At 46.4% G+C, this 17,048-nt stretch overlaps 1 protein-coding gene and 1 pseudogene across 4 annotated transcripts in view; one reads left to right on the top strand and one right to left on the bottom strand.

Moving 5' to 3' along the window:
* The first annotated feature begins 1,327 nt into the window (after positions 1 to 1,327).
* LOC311532804 (protein DDI1 homolog 2) overlaps positions 1,328 to 17,048 on the top strand; it is a 41,234-nt gene continuing 25,513 nt past the window's right edge. For 2 of the 3 annotated variants that reach the window (XM_084651635.1, XM_084651637.1), the window contains exons 1-2: positions 1,330 to 1,548; positions 15,821 to 15,950. In XM_084651635.1, the coding sequence (XP_084507761.1) occupies positions 1,411 to 1,548; positions 15,821 to 15,950 (268 nt within the window). In that variant the 5' untranslated portion in view covers positions 1,330 to 1,410. Of the gene's footprint in view, positions 1,549 to 15,820; positions 15,951 to 17,048 lie in introns of all 3 variants that reach the window. The other variant, XM_084651636.1, reaches the window with a different exon arrangement.
* Positions 3,946 to 10,257, bottom strand: LOC311532841 (tissue alpha-L-fucosidase pseudogene; annotated as a pseudogene). Its single transcript has 2 exons — positions 10,245 to 10,257; positions 3,946 to 4,932 (listed from the first exon to the last, which is right to left on the bottom strand). The product of its transcript is annotated as a tissue alpha-L-fucosidase pseudogene (transcript).

Below are 17,048 nucleotides of genomic sequence, written 5' to 3' on the forward strand. Positions count from 1 at the left end.
AGCCAGAGGGGGCCCCCCCCGGGCCGGCGAGTGACAAGGGGGCCGGTGAGGGGCATGACAGCCAGAGCGCCCCCACCCGGGCCGGCGAGTGACAAGGGGGCCGGTGAGGGGCGTGACAGCCAGAGCACCCCCACCCCCCCACCGGCGAGTGACAAGTGGGCCGGTGGGGGGTGAGACAGTCAGACCCCCCCCCCGCCGGCGAGTGACAAGGGGGTCGGTGGGGGGCGTGACAGCCAGAGCCGCCCCCCGCCGGGCCAGCGAGTGACAAGGGGGCCGGTGAGGGGCGTGACAGCCAGGGGGGGCCCCCCCGGCCGGCGAGTGACAAGGGGGCCGGTGCGGGGCGTGACAGCCAGAGGGGGCCCCCCCAGCCGGCAAGTGACAAGGGGGCCGGTGCGGGGTGAGACAACCAGAGACCCCCCCGGGCCGGCGAGTGACAAGGGGGCCGGTGCAGGGCGAGACAGCCAGAGGCCCCCCTGGCCGGCGAGTGACAAGGGGGCCTGGGGGGGGGGGCGAGACAGCCAGAGCCCCCCCGGCCAGCAAGTGACAAGGGGGCCGGTGGGGGATGTGTGACAGCCAGAGCCCCCCCCCCCCCCCGGCCAGCCGGCAAGTGACAAGGGGGCCGGTGCAGGGTGAGACAACCAGAGACCCCCCCGGGCCGGCGAGTGACAAGGGGGCCGGTGCGGGGCGTGACAGCCAGAGGGGGCCCCCCGGCCGGCGAGTGACAAGGGGGCCGGTGCAGGGCGAGACAGCCAGAGGCCCCCCTGGCCGGCGAGTGACAAGGGGGCCTGGGGGGGGGGGGCGAGACAGCCAGAGCCCCCCCGGCCAGCAAGTGACAAGGGGGCCGGTGGGGGATGTGTGACAGCCAGAGCCCCCCCCCCCCGGCCAGCCGGCAAGTGACAAGGGGGCCGGTGCAGGGTGAGACAACCAGAGACCCCCCCGGGCCGGCGAGTGACAAGGGGGCCGGTGCGGGGCGTGACAGCCAGAGGGGGCCCCCCGGCCGGCGAGTGACAAGGGGGCCGGTGCAGGGCGAGACAGCCAGAAGCCCCCCCCCCCCCCCGGGGCCGGCGAGTGACAAGGGGGCCGGTGCAGGGCGAGACAGCCAGAGGGCCCCCCCCGGGCCGGCGAGTGACAAGGGGGCCGGTGCGGGGCGTGTGACAGCCAGAGCCCCCCCCCTCCCCCCGGCCGGCGAGTGACAAGGGGGCCGGGGCCGGCGAGCGGGCGGCAGCGGCTCCGCGCCCAGGGTGCGGGGTCCCGGGGGCTCCTCGGGGCGGCGCCGCGCCGGGGCACTGAGCTGACCCCGCCCGAGTCACTTCCGGCCGCGGCGCGACAGTTGCCGGCCGGGCGGGGCTTTTACGGCAGCGGGCGCGGGGCGGCGGCGCGGCTGGTGGCGGAGCCCGGCCCGGCCCGGCCATGCTGCTCACCGTGTTCTGCCTGCGCCGGGACCGCTCCGAGCTCACCTTCTCCCTGCAGGTGGACGCCGACTTCGAGCTGCAGAACTTCCGGGCGCTCTGCGAGCTGGAGTCCGGCATCCCCGCGGCCGAGAGCCAGGTGAGGAGACCCCCTCTCCCCCCAGCCTGGGGAGACCCCCCTCATCCTCCGCCGGGTCCCTACCTTCCCCCCCAGCCTGGGGAGACCCCCCTCATCCTCCGCCGGGTCCCTACCTTCCCCCCCAGCCTGGGGAGACCCCCCTCATCCTCCGCCGGGTCCCTACCTTCCCCCCCAGCCTGGGGAGACCCCCCTCATCCTCCGCCGGGTCCCTACCTTCCCCCCCAGCCTGGGGAGACCCCCCTCATCCTCCGCCGGGTCCCTACCTTCCCCCCCAGCCTGGGGAGACCCCCCTCATCCTCCGCCGGGTCCCTACCTTCCCCCCCAGCCTGGGGAGACCCCCCTCATCCTCTGCCGGGTCCCTACCTTCCCCCCCAGCCTGGGGAGACCCCCCTCATCCTCTGCCGGGTCCCTACCTTCCCCCCCAGCCTGGGGAGACCCCCCTCATCCTCCGCCGGGTCCCTACCTTCCCCCCCAGCCTGGGGAGACCCCCCTCATCCTCCGCCGGGTCCCTACCTTCCCCTGCGTGGTTTCCACTCTGCGCTGTTTCCCTCCTCCTCCCAGCCTGGGGAGACCCCCTCATCCCTTCTCCCCCTTTCCCAGCCCCCTCATCCCCCCTCCCACTCCGTCCTCCTTCTCCCACTGCGTTCTCTCACACCCCCCCCCTTCTCCCACTGTGCCCACTTGCCCCCTGCTGCTGGGAGACCCTACTCATCCCCCCTATCTGGGCCCCTGCTTCCCCTATCCCCCTAGCCTGGGGAGACCCCCTCTCCAGTCCCGTCCCACTCATCCCCCCAGGCTGGGGAGACTCCACAGTTATCTCCCAGCCCTGGAGAGGACTTGCAGAGAGAAACCCACACATACTGGGGAAAGTGACTGGGCCCCATCTCCTCTCCCAGCCTCTCAGGGACGGAGTGACCCGGGGAGAGCGAGACCCTGTGTCCTAGTCTCTGCCCCTCCCTGGCACCCCCGCAGCAGGGTCAGATGAGGCGCTGGGGGAGCTCGGCTCACCCCAGGATCCCCGTGGCTAAGAGCCGAAGGAGCCTCTGGGAGGGGGCTCTCCCCAGTGTTTCTGTGACAGAGAGACAGTTGTGGAATTAAGGAACCTGGAGAGTAGGTCTCTCTTCATCTCCAGTCTTTGGGGGACCTGGGGCCCCTCCCTTGAAAAGGGACAGCCATGCCTTGTTAACCCTCCATTCTTCCACCCAACAGCTGTGAGGGACCTTAGGTTTCATCCCCTCTCTCTTAGGACTGGCATGGGATCTCATCTAGGGAGTGACCCCTTCCACTCTGGCTCATGGTAGCCAAAAGGCAAGGGACCTCATCTCCCCAAGAAGTGACTCTCCACCACATTCATAGGCTCCCTCCACCTATCTTCAGGACACATCTTCCAATCAGTGGAGCCAGAGTCTCTTTTCCACCTCACCATCCCACACCCAGAGATGCAAAGCCTGGAGACTCTCTCCCTCATAGTAGAAACCCCTCTATTCTGTTCTTGAGTGGTGTGGTCTTGGATCCACTGACAGGAACATTTACACCCTTTTCTTCCATTGGGGAAAGTCTTCAGACCCACCAAATCCACTTCATTGCTAGAACAGTCTCTCCCAGACACCAGTCTCTTCAGTGTCCCTGTCTCCCACTGCCCCATTTTAAACCTGCAAGCCAGGTGAGACTCCCCATCTAGTTTCCAAGCACCATCTGAGTCCCTGATGAGAAAGGGGAACAAGGATTTCTCTGCCCTTTAAGAGTGATGAGGACTGTGAGAGTTTTGGGGTGAAGAGGCTGGCCTCCCAGCTGCCTGCCTAGGGAAACGTCTCAGAGTTGCTACTAGGAAGCATATGTACTTCAGCCCACCTAAGAAATTGATTAACATCCTTTCCCTCATTCTGCTAAGGAAATGGGGTAGCATTTTAGGATGAGAATTCCCTTAGATTTCCTCTAACACTTAGTACATCAGGTTGACTTGGTCCCCGCCCCTTGTTAAGCCTGAAATACCAGTTTGGGGTGTGTGAGAATGAGGTTTTCACTTTTTTCCTTTTGGGCGTGAGAGGCAGCTGAAATGAAAACTAGTGTCTAGGACTTTCATAGAGTATACCTCAATCCAGTTCAAATTTGGTAAGGCTTTGCTGACATGACAAGCTATACAAGTGTTGCCAAAACACAAGAAGAAAACAAGTGTTAGGTGTGTGTTAGAGGGAGGGATACAACCCACCCAAGATAGGGTTACACACCATTTGGCATTTGAGCTCTGATGTCCATTTGTCATTTCTGTCCACATCTGATCTGCTGTCTCTCTCTTTTCTCATAACACCAAATCAGAGGCTTGACACACCTGTCAAAGCACATGGAGCATTCTGTGATTATTGCCTTTGCTTTTTTGGTCTTTTTCCAAAAATACACTTATACAGCCCAAAACTTTAATTTAAATTTTAAGTGCATATTAGTCACTTGTGTGCTTGGAGATGGAATAGGTGAAGACAGCTTCAACACAACACCCTCTGGCCAGGTCAGAAAGATGGCATAGACAGTTGATCCTTTAGAAGTGTACCGTGCATGGATTGTGGTGTTCTCCATCTGCACCCTCCATGGCTTAGAAGCATAAATTGCCTCCCCATTAACACGCGGCCATTTTCCAAGGGACAGAAGCGTTTCTTGAAAGATTGGAACAATCACCCATTCTTTTGTGGGGCCCACGTTGAGACGATCGTTGCCTCCAAAACTCACAGTCTGCACTAGTTCTGAGATAATAGTTGATTCATCCATGAGCTCGTTGAGTTGCATGTTGCTTTAGTAGCCCCAAGACCTTTTGTCAATAGATGTGCACATCTCCCACTTGTGCTGTGGCAGGGTGCCCGGCTTGTATTTATCGGCACAGTTATAGTATCCTCCATGATGACAGAAGCAGTTGTTGCACCAACAGTCATTTATCACAACAGGATCCTTCACAGGACTATCATTATAAAGCCAGGCAAGGAAAGAGGTAGAGTTCCAATATGTGTTTGGACCCTCCCAATCACCATCTGACCAAATCAGATCTGGTTTATACCTCAAAACAAGATCATAAAGCTCTGGCATAGTTTTTGAAAAGATAAAATTCTGTTTCTTGATGCCATTTTTTTGATCATGTAAATACAGAGGATTAAACCACTCTGAGAAAATGGTACAGTCCATAGCGTATGTTCCTTTCTCTGAGAGCTTGTCCCAGTTCACCCATTAGGTCTCGATGGGACCCTGTATCCATAGAATTCCAGTTACAGGACACAGGAGACCCCTAGTGTGTGAAGCCCTCATGATGCTTTGTAGTCAGCACCACATACCTGGCTGCTCGAAGATTAGTGCTGGTGAAGAGTGTTAGACTGACAGCCCTGGAGGTTGATGTCAGTTTCTCTGTGCAACAGGTTCAGTATATGGTCAGCAGTAGTATAATAAGCTTTTCCCCCACAGTGCCCAAGTTCTCTGACTCATCTCAGCCCTGGGTAAGACACCTCCACACCCAGTCCCTTGTGATTGGGTTGGGAGGTATAGCTCAGATGCCACTTTATAGAACTGGTAAGCAGCTTGGTTACGATGGATGGTTTTGTGGTGTGGCGGGGTGGATTTGATGTAAATTGAGTTGATTTAAATCATGATTTAAATCACTTGTCAGGAAGACTCGATTTAATTATGGATTTCTACATAAAAGTGCATTCTTGTTGGTTGTTATAACCTTAATACATATTCTTCACAACTCGGAGATAGATGTAGGTTTCATTTTTAGAAGGTACACACTATGTACATTTTTTAAGTGATTTATTTTTAAAACTTTTCAGATTAGGTTTACAGCTGTATCAGAAAATGAATGATTGGTTATTTCATTTACCAAAGGTAATTGAAGCAGTTCACCTCCCAATGACTTCATAAATATCTATCTCCAATTCAACAGGTGAATCATTAATATTTAGAGGATTTTCTTGCCCTGATGTATTAGGAGGAGAACATCATCAGACAGACATTTAAATTGTTTTATTTAACTAAAACAACAACTTTATGTATTCTGGATTTTTTTCTTCAACAGCAAACATATAATATTTTAATGAAACAAGCATATGAATTTTTGAATTTAAACATTCAAGATTTTTAAAATCAGGTTTGTTTTTGTTAAAATTGTTTTTTAACTAAAATAGTTAAATGAAATGTTTAAAAAAACAAAAATTAAATTGACTCTGTCAGCCAGGTCAACATGAGAAACTTAAAATATTGGCTTCTGCAGCTAACTCGGTCGTCTTCACCTTCATTTTCCTGTTTGTTTGTAATCTGGAAAAGAAAAACAAGCTTTCCTGCTTTTTCAGGTCCCAAACGATTTCTCAATTTGGAATGAATTAGTCCAAAGGAAGAAAATATTCTTTCTACATCAGCAGAAGAAGCTACTGCTGTTAAAAGTGAGATTATCACTTCAACAGTCTCTGAATCAAAGTGCTTAAGTGACTTCCTCCAGTTCACTGGTGTGACTTTCTTTAAAACATCAGAAAACATATATGTCTTGAATGGTTCTTATTCTCAAACTGGGTCTCTCTTACTGCCTGCTGCCATCATAGGTTTTCCCTTCTAGTGAGAATGGTCTGGTAGCTCTCAAATCAATGAAAGCTACATTCAGGAAGACCTTGAGACTTCAGGAATATGCTGCTCAAACAGTTTCACTTTTGTTTCTGCCTACTGTTCATCCCTTCTCACGTTTATCTCCAGACTTCTTCTCCTTGTCCAGATCTATTCCGCCCCCAACAATCTTCTATTAATTGAACTTTTTGAAACTTTGCACTTTTAGAGAGAGGTAAGGGATTGACTCAGTGTACACAAATTTGGAGAGGGACAATAGGGTTGAGGTCTTTTATTTCTCACCACTGTATATTTATTTATTTAAAACCATTTTTGCTGTTAACAAGCAATTTATCTCTGGAGACACAAATCCACAGTTTGGGAACTGCAAAACTAAGATATCTATGATATCTTCTAGACTGAGCACTGAGTCCCATTGAGTAGATAGAAAGATTAACCTAAATAATCTATACAGAAGCCCCTGGAACCCCATAAATTTGGGTCCCTAATCCATGAACTATTGGAACTCATTTACAAAACTTTTCTTAAACATTACATGAATATATTGTCTCATACTATAGAATTAGAATTTATAATCCCTATTCCATGATGAGATATCTTTGAGCTATAATGTAGCTTCATTAAAACTATCTTTAGATAGGTTTTTTCCTCAAAAAGCATTTTATCAAAAAAATTAGATTTAAATTAAAAAATCGGATTTTTATTTATTAATTTTTTTAATTGATTTTTATCCACTCTGGTGTGGACACATGTCCACTGAGTTCTAGACTAGGGCCTTCAGTTCATTTCCTGGAGGCCATCAAACAGCCACCAGATATATTGGCGACTAGGGCTGGTTTGTTGCAATTTTTATTTAGGGTAAAGTTTCAGGATGTTCACTGGGAAAAGGCCTGGAAATACAGTTTTAAAAGAGAGCCAATATTCCTGTCCTTTTGTTTTTCCAAATAGTCAGACCTGTGTGTGCATGCTAATGGATAGATTTAAATAATGTGGTTGCCACTATCAAGCCACAGCTGTAAACTTAATTTGCCTCCCGAGATAGTCTCGTAATTTTGGGAAAAGAAGAAATCTCCCCATTTCTGGTTGAATTAAGACTTCTCACTAAAAGCTACTAGATCGGAGCCTTCAAGTTGCTTATTGTTTCTGAGCTATTGTTCTCTATTAGCTTCCTGTACAACTCAGTATTTAACTTGACTGCTCTCAAGGTTTTAGTGAAATTGGTTCAACACTTTAAGATGTGCAAAAATCCCAGGGGATCAAGTCATTAGCTCTTCAGGACCTGAACCCTATCTTTATATGCAGCCCGTGTAGTGCAATGGGATCCTGATTTGGGTATCCGAGCACTACAGAAATGTGAATAATATAATAATAATAATAAAGGACATCTAAAAAACAACATGAAAATATTGTGCGCAGCTTCCATGCCTGCAATAAAGGTTTAATGCTGACTTTTGATTACTTCTGAGTTTGGGTGAGTTGATGCCAGTTACTTAGTGCTGGAGAGCTCTATATCTTATCTGCTTCCCAGGGCATGCTGCACACCATCCTATTCGAAAGCCACGTAACTGCAGAATCAAATCATAGAATATCTGGGTTGGAGGGGACCTCAGGAGGTTATCTAGTCCACTGATCTAACCACCACAGTCTAAAATGAGATTAGAAAATCAAAGGCCCATGGAGTTCCTTAGGGAAAACTCTTCATTTTTCTCACTGGAGAGCGAGAGACGATGGATCGCAAAGATTCCCATTCTTTTTATGCTGCTGCCAACCCATGTTTATACAGAGAATGAATATCAATACCAGATACATGTTCTTAAATGAGACTTGTTCTGGTACGATAAAATCAGAGTCCCAGGCCCCTCCTGGTCCATGTTCTTCCACCTTGCCTGCAAGGGAAGAGGAACCCATGACCAATAAATAGCAGTTAACACTGAAAGCTGTGGTTACAAAAACATGAATATCCCTTGTTCTTCCTGTTGCCAATGACCAGCATAACTTCTCTGCATACGAGAATGTACAAATGCCTGCAACTGGAGGCTTGAATTTCTGAATCATAGAATATCAGGGTTGGAAGGGACCTCAGGAGGTCATCTAGTCCAACCCCCTGCTCAAAGCAGGACCAATCCCTAACTTTTGCCCCAGATCCCTAAATGGCCCACTCAAGGATTGAACTCTCAACCCTGGGTTTAACAGGACAGTGCTCAGACCACTGAGCTATCCCTCCCCCCTGAAGTACTGCCTGTAGTGTAAACACCTCTAGTCTTTCAGCTGTGTCCCTCCAGCTACTTACATAATGATAATGTGACAACACTGACTCTCTTTTAAGATGATGTCTGGTTGTGTACTCTCTTGCTTGTGCTGCTCCGTCATTGGGATTTTTTCCCCTCTCAGCAAATAATTTTAAAGTTTTTATGTAATAGCTTCCACAGTTATCTAGGTCAAATAACCTGCAGTTGACTCCAAACACCATCAGAAGTGCCTCTGCTTCTCCTGTCCCTTGCTAATTCCTGCTTCCTTCCATTCTCTCCTTTACTGTCCATCATTTTCCCTTTCTGCCCACGTATTTGCTGGGCCTATATCTGTATAACATCCTTTCTAGTCAGCCCCTCTTTCTGTAGAGCATTTTGCAATCTTTCATAGGAAGAAACTATATAAATACCATTTGTATTTTACTTATTGGAAGATCAGCTTGTCTTAAGGACAAGAATCAGCTTCCAATAAGGAAGGACTGTGCTTGCTTAAACTGACAAATAGTTTTTTAACTCAGGGTCTTGTTCTTGCATTATTTTTATCATAGCTCTCTTTTTGCAATGATCAGAGGCATGTTGCTTTAAAAGCAAAATTGTCAGGCTCCTGCCCCAAGGAAGGTGCAATTCATATTAAACATTACACAGCGGGGGAATAAACCAAGGAAGTGGGGAAGGCCAATGGTTGTGATGAGAAACTGATGTTCTTATTATGTGTGTGTGCTTTATTGAACTCTGAAAATTCATTTTACTACTGTTCAGGGAAAAGTGAGGGCTGAAAGTCTTGACTAAAAAGGATGCACTGTGAGGAACGATTTAATGGAGATGGTTGATGACTTTGTGCCACACAGCAAAGTTCCCAGTCAAAGGGATGACACACACACGCTTGTGAGGAAAGGAGACACCAGGAACAGGGAGGCAAGTGGAGCAGGCAGCGAGTAGAACATGTGGAGGGGAGTGGAAGGCAAGAGAGGTGAAGGGAATAGTGAGATTTTTGTCTCCCATTCACCTTTTGATTGCTAACAAGTTTGTGATTTTTTTTTTATTTGGTCTGGCTAACAGATTGCACCTTCCGTCCCATAAAGGGATTTGGAAAGGGAGGAAAATCTGAACAAAATATGCTGCGGGAACCTGTTTTGGAGTCTTCTGGGATCATGAATATTTTATCTACTTTCCTTCTTCAGCCACTAACCCACCCCCATTTACTGACCTGCTCTTGGGTTGCACATTGTCATAACACTTCAGCTAAGGAGGTCTGGAACCCATCAGCAGTTCTCTGAGTACCAGTCACGAGTTACTTGATGTGGGTGGCCCCAGGAGCTCAGAACTCTGTTTCTCACGGTACAGTGCTGCTGAGATAACTACATCAACCTCTAGTTCTTTACATTGCTGACACTATTCTTCTCAGTATTTTTAAAGCATGCTACTTTTATGGCTAATCGATTTTCTTGATTGCAGTTACTTGGGGGGGGCAAAAACTGGTTGATATCCTATTGAAAATTAGAGTAAGAGTTCTCATTCTAGATTTTGATTTACTTATGTGCTGCCTGGGGATCTCTAGTAGGAAGTGTCACTGACCTCTCTTTGTAAGACACTTTGAGATCTACTGACGAAAAGTGCTGTGTAAGAGCTAGGTGGTGATCTGTACCAGTGTTCGACCAAGACCGTGACTGTACCAGGCCTATCAGTTGGGTGTGGGCTTAACCTGTTATGAAGCCTGGCAGCTCCCAACCCCTAGACCTGTGGAAGGTCTGTGGCAGGCTAAAGTAGGCATAGCTGAATGGAGAGCAGTCAGTGATGGTACACAGGGGCCCAGCACAGAATGTCATCAATATGGTAGGGTAGGGGAGCATATAGTACCTTTCAGCGCCATCGACCTGCTGATGGATGAGAGACTCATTAAACAGATTGTAGTACAGGTGCGAGAACTGACCACAGGTGGTGCTCTTCTAGCATGAGACCTCAGCAGCATGAATCAGTAACTTACAAATGTTATAGTTTTGTTTGGTAGAGTTTGTAATATCTGTACTGCTTTTGTTCTTGCTTTTAAAGGAAAGGCATTCCTGCTGTATTGTCATTCAAACAGCAGAAAGCTACCTGCCTTCCTGGTCAGGCATTCTTTGCAAAATGAGAGCACTTCATAATGCTGGGGGATCTTGGGCACTGCCCAGCTTCAGAGAAGCTAGTGACTTAGTACTGGGCTGTCCTATCAGTGTTTGCTTTTGTAATGTTTCATACCATGCAGAAGCAACTAAATCAAATTAGTTTATTTTGCCTGTAAAGGAGGATGGTTAAGAGTGTGTTAATTTGTTTTGCTGAGGGATATGGCGTTAATTGCGGTGTGCTTAATTCATGCTTCGAGCTGTTAAGGTGGAAAGTTTAAAAATCCAATCCAAGCAAGAAGACAGGCTAAATCTGTCTTAAACTGATTAAGTTGCTTCTCCCAGAATATCCATGTGAAGAAACTGTCATTTAAGATTTACAGCTGCAGGTCAGGTTTATTCCTAGCTTGTTTTTTTCCCCTGTCAGTGGCATGACTAACTCACAGTGGTGCAGCACAGGTTGGGGTGTGTTTAGTTATGTGAGATGCTGCTTTGAAAATCAACTCATCACAAACAAAGTTTCATAATGCCAGTAAGAGTTTGTTGTACTGTTTCTTCTCTGCTGATATAACCATTAAAACATGTTGATTTACAACTAAATAGAGCCTTTACACTAGGTTTGGTACTTCTTTTTGCTATGTAGAAGGATACAACAGTATAACTATATACATTTATTTAAGCAATTATGTAGCTTAATATTTTAGATTCTTATTAATTGCACATTTTTAGTATGTTAGAAAATGGTGACTGATACTGCTTATTTACTAAATTAACCTTTTGCTCATGATTATGTCAAGCTGCATTAGGATGATAACTGGAATTTAATTAAACACACACAACAGCATGTAAAATATTTTTATTAAACAGAATAGTATATGACCTATTGTGCCATATTTATAAAGCTTGACCTCAAAATGGATGAGTTTGCTCTGATTCTTTACATAGCAAAGCAGCCTTTAACTCAGTTTTTGATAGAGGCATATGAATTCAGCATACTTTTTTTAATTTAAAAGATTTAAGAGATTATAATACATTTAGGATTTAAAATATTTTGTATTAAAGTCAGATTTAATTTTAAACAGGTTTATTTTTGAAAAGAAAAACTTTTCATAGTTTAACAAAATAACTGCTTTGGAAACACGCATCTGTTTTGGCAGCACCTACTTCATGTTTTGGACAATCCTATTTCAAATTCAGCTCCAGATTTTTTATCTTCTGAGCCTGAAATATTCTGAGACTGCAAAGTCAGTTTTTAGAAATAGCACTATTCAAATTCTGGTACTTTAGAAGCAAATGATTTTTAAGGTAAGCTTGCAAGTCTGCAGTATAAACCAGAATATAGTACAGGAGAAACTTGGGTACTTGCAATGGTTAATCCTGATTTGCACAAAAGACCTAATGGCCTTTCCCATTGCTCAGCAAAGATTTAACAGTGAATGAGAAGGTCCTGTATTCTTCTTTGAGTAGCCTCTGTACATGGCCACTTGTGGGATCAAGATGACTGTACTGTGAGCATAGTTATTTGGTGTCACTGACTCCTTCCCATCCCTGAGTCTTCCAAGGGTGTAAAAGGGTGAGTGACCCCAATGAGCATGCAGCTCCTTAACTCAGATCAGATGCGTTGACTTGGGTTCGTCCCTCATTGTTTTTTCTTTCATTCTGTCCTTTGGAGCTTTTTTTATGCTTAGATTTTTTTAGTTAGATTGCCCATCATTCAGCTTTGAGAGAGAGTAAATGAGGGGGTGGCAGCAACCTGTGCAGAATGGACATTACCTGGACTTGCAAAGGCGGGAGAGGCCACCTCACACCCCTGCTGACGGGGTGGCTCTTTGGGGCCAGTTGTCTAAGGGCTCGTTTATACTTAAAACGTTACAGGTAACAGGTTGTGGAAGGTGCAGGATGTACGTTACTCTGTAGAGCAGGGGTCGGCAGCCTTTCAGAAGGGGTGGGCCGAGTCTTCATTTATTCACTCTAATTTAAGGTTTTGTGTGCCAGTGATACATTTTAACGTTTTTAGAAGGTCTCTTTCTATAAGTCTTTAATAAATAACTAAACTATTGCTGTACGTAAATAAGGTTTTTAAAATGTTTAAGAAGCTTCATTTAAAATGCAGAGCCCCCCGGACCAGTGGCCAGGACCCGGGCATTGTGAGTGCCACTGAAAATCAGCTCGCGTACCGCCTTTGGCACGCATGCCATAGGTTGCCTATCCTTGCTGTAGAGGGTACCTGAAAGAGCTTCATTTGTATGATGTGCTGCCCAATAGAACTGATGGAAGAGAAGATCCCATGTTTGGAGATGCAGCTAGAAATTATGGTTGAGTTTAGACAGAATTTCAGAAGATGATGGAGAGAGGAGGTTGAAGAGAAAACTCAATGCTTGCAGATGCCTGCTGGCCAAGAGAACTGTGAGGGTAGACCGCTGGATGAAGAAAGTGGCCTATGGAAGAATGTGACTACAAAAACAAGGCATAGGAGAAGACTAGCTAGCAAGGGAGAAGTAGAGCTGAAGGACAGGTTTTGCTCAGTTAGAAAATGAAGGGGAGAGGCAGACAGTAACAAAAGAGCAAGGAAGACAAGTAGAATAGCTAGTCCTACAAGAGGCGATCCAGAATTCAGAGCTCCAGGACGATAGAGTATGACTTGCAGAAGATTGCAAGTGAGAACAGATGACAAGAAGACTTGCAGCCAGAAAGAACAGAAGAGGGAGGACTGGAGACTCACACCAACACCAGGAAGAAACAGTCTACACAACTGGGGACTCCCTACTAAGAAGAACAGATAGGCCTGTCACCAGATGGTGTGCTGTCTGCCAGGACTAAGATATGAGATGTGGACGTGAGACTGAAGAGGATCCTAAGGGGAGCAGGAAAGAAACCATTTATCGTCTTTCACATGGGAACAAATGATGCTGCTAGATTCTCACTGGGACACATCAAGGAATACTGCACCAAGCTGGAGAAGATGCTTAAGAAATGGAGGTTTAAGTGATCTTCAGTGGGAGATCTTCAGTGTCCATAGAGGAGGAGAGCAAAGGAAAGACCAGATTATGATGATCATCAGATGGCTCAGGCAGTGGTGCTACAAGGAGAGCTTTGGGATGTTCGACCACTGGGAGCATTCACGGACAGAGAGCTGCTCTCACGAGATGGACTCCACCTGAGTAGAGAGGGTAGTAGACTTCTGGGATGGAAGCTGGCAGAGTTGATTAAATGAGCTTTAAATTAGGAATTTGGGGAAAATGTTTTGGAGGTGGTCATATAATCCCCATACCTGATTATTATAATTAGCAGGAGGGAAATCAAGTAAGCGGATAGAGAGAAGGAGAATGGACAATAAGAGGAAAGATTATTACTGTCCTTGGTACTGGCACTGGCAGGTAGGCTATGCGGGCAGTAAAATGATTGTGCCTTATCAGATGAAGAACCTGGGTAAGGCCAAGTGAAACAGCTAAGATGTCTGTACTCCAGTGCAAGGAGCCTGGGTTGCAAACAGGAAGAACTAGAACTACTGGTGCAGGAGGTGAAACCAGATATTATAGGGATAATGGAAATGTGGTGGAATAGTCGTCATGACTTGAGTACAGGTTTTGAAAGGTATGTGCTGGTCAGGAAAGGCAGAAATAAAGATAAACATGGTGTAATAGCACTGTATGTTAATGATGAGGTAGACTGTAAAGAACTTGAGAGTGACGGAATGGAATGTTTGGGTCAAAATCATTTTGGAGAAAAATGGAAACAGACTCCCCTGGAACAGTGCTTGGGGTCTGTTACAGACCCCCAGGATCTGATTTGGATATGGATAGACCAATGAAAGAAATACTACTGGGAATTGTGTGATTATGGGAGACTTTAATTTCTCTGATATTAACTGGAGGACCTCATCTGGAATACTGCTTGCAATTCTGGTCTCCTGTATTTGAGAGATGAATTCAGACTGGAACAAGTGCAGAGAAGGGCTGCTAGGATGATTAGAGAAACAGAGAACTTACCTTACGAGAGGAGACTTGGAGCTTGGGTTGTTTAGCCTAACAAAATGAAGGCTCTGGAGAGAGATGGTTGCTCTCTATAAATACATCAGAGTGATAAACACTAGGGTGGGAGAGGAGTTATTTAGGGCCAATGCTGGCACAAGAACAAATGGATATCAACTGGCCTTCACCAAGTTTAGTCTTGAAATTAGATGAAGGTTTCTAACCATCAGAGGAGTGAAGTTCTAGAAGACCCTTCCAAAGGGAGTAGTTAGTGCAACCTAACTTGTTTCAAGTTTATGGAGGGGATGATACGATGAGGTTCCATACTATGACACATGACCTTTCCACGATTGCTATTAGAAAATATCTCAAACAGTCAGAGATGGCTCAGAGTCTAACTGATTATCATATTTGGGGTTGGGGAGGAATTTTCCTCCAGATTAGATTGACAGTGACTAGAGGATATTTTTGCCTTTCTCTGTGGCGTGAGAGAGTGTGTCACTTGCTAGGATTATCTGGGTACATCTTATTTATTCATTTCCCTACCATTGCAGGGGCCTTGGGCACTGGTGCCCCTTAGTCCCTCTTATTCTCTGCCTGTGGCACACAGTCTAGTCTCCAGTGGGCTGTAATGCTTTGGTCTAATTTCAGTTGTTGGATTTAGTGTGTGGATGGTGTTGGTGGCCTGTGATATACAGGGGGTCAGGCTGGATGATCTGTTGGTCCCTTCTGACTTTAGAATTTGTTGTGCATTGACATAAGTTAATGGTAATGTAAGTTCTGTAAAACTGGATGTTATGGAGAGTCATGGCTACATATTCAAGGCTGAAATCAGAATTCCACTGAAGACCTCATGTCCTCCTATCCTGTCCGGTATTCAACACTTCTGCCTTGAAATTCATAAAGTTATTGCGGCTGTCATTTTTATGATGGGAGATCACAATTTAGGAAGCAGGCAGACAGAGTTTTGGCTGAAGGTGATTCCAGGTTTATATGGGAATATGTAGAAATCGGGACCTTATCCAAAGCTACTCTAAAATCTTCCATTCTTATTCCTTAACCAGCCCTTCTCAGAAATGCTATGTACTGTGAAACCTTGTTGGTTTCCTGTAAGAATAATTCTCTGTGGAGTACTGAGTACTCCTCTTGGGAACTATCTGCCTAGTGCACAGGGCACTTGATTTGCAGCAGTCTCTTGAGAACTGCACACTTACCGGTAATTCTTTTGGATTCATCTTGAAATTTATAGTGAATCAGATTTAATGTTCCTAAGTAAAATCACCATTTAGGGTCTTGCTGTCAGTCCACTTTGTGCTATGTATAAGCTTGTTTCCTGTCACGCTGTCTCTCTCCCTATATACAGATTGTCTATGCGGAGAGGCCTCTAACTGACAACCACAGATCATTGGCCTCGTATGGCTTGAAAGATGGGGATGTGGTGATTTTACGGCAAAAGGAGAATGCGGAGCCACGGCCTCCAGTCCAGTTTCCAGGTGAGAAACTCTTCAGACTAGCTCGTTGGGCTACCTGCTGTTGGCTTGCAGCCCCCCTTGCTGTACCCAGAAGATTACCTTTAAATTGTGGCTGTTTAGCCTTTTAATGCTCTGGAAGTTTTATTTATTGATGTGTGTGAAACTTAACTAATGCTGTCCTGTCAAGGATCTACTAATGTATGAAATTTAAAACGTCCCCTTTTTCAGAGAGTTAATAACTTGGTGATAGAACATTTACTTGGGGCAGAAAGTTGGTTCATTAGTAAATAAATACACCAAAACACTACTTTATATGTGTGTAACACATTTCATACAAGTGCTTGAAAAACTTCACAATAGCCATCTTCATCAGGAAAAACTGTTTTTGTTTGGGGGTGGGCTTTTTCTTTGCTTTGGTTACTTAAAGGGTTTACTTCTTGCAGTGATGCTTTAGTCCATGGGTAGGCATGATTTAGTTTGCTGTTTGGGGGTGGGAGAAAAGTGCCCAAAATAATTTGTTCATAAAAGCAGCTTCTGTGAATGCATGTGGATTTTTATAAGGCTTCCTGTTCCCTCCCATTCAGTATAATGGTGCAATAATAGGCAATCTGTGCTGCTCCGACACATTAGAGGACTGTTGCAATGTGTGCTCCGAGTACATCTCGTGACTATGCACAGAGAAGCTGAATCTTAGCAGACCAATTATGTGATGCAATATTTATTCAAAAGATTCCTCAAGCCCCATAGTATGGAATTGGAGTCCTACTTCCCCCTTATAATTCTTAGTCCTAAGAGTTCCTGTTATAATTGTATCCCTTAACAAAGGAAATGTTGACCGCAGCTTATAGCAGGGGAATGGCTGTAAAGTCCCAGCTCTGCCTCAGCTGGAAGATTGGTGGCTGCAGTGCAGGGCTTCAGTAATATTTTTTCACTACCATATCTCCTTTCATCTGAGGAATTCAGAAGTGCTTTACAGGCGCTGTTAAGCCTCACAACCCCCTTGTGAGGTAGATTGGTGGTATGCATATCTCAGAGTTGAAAAATTGTGTCGGAGGGGGTTAAGTGAGTTTCACAGGAAAATGGGCCAGATATGTGACTGGTAAATATGTAATGGTATTC

The sequence above is a fragment of the Lepidochelys olivacea genome (assembly GCF_965140295.1).
Source record: "Lepidochelys olivacea isolate rLepOli2 genome assembly, chromosome: 18".
In the NCBI taxonomy this organism is placed as follows: domain Eukaryota; kingdom Metazoa; phylum Chordata; order Testudines; family Cheloniidae; genus Lepidochelys; species Lepidochelys olivacea.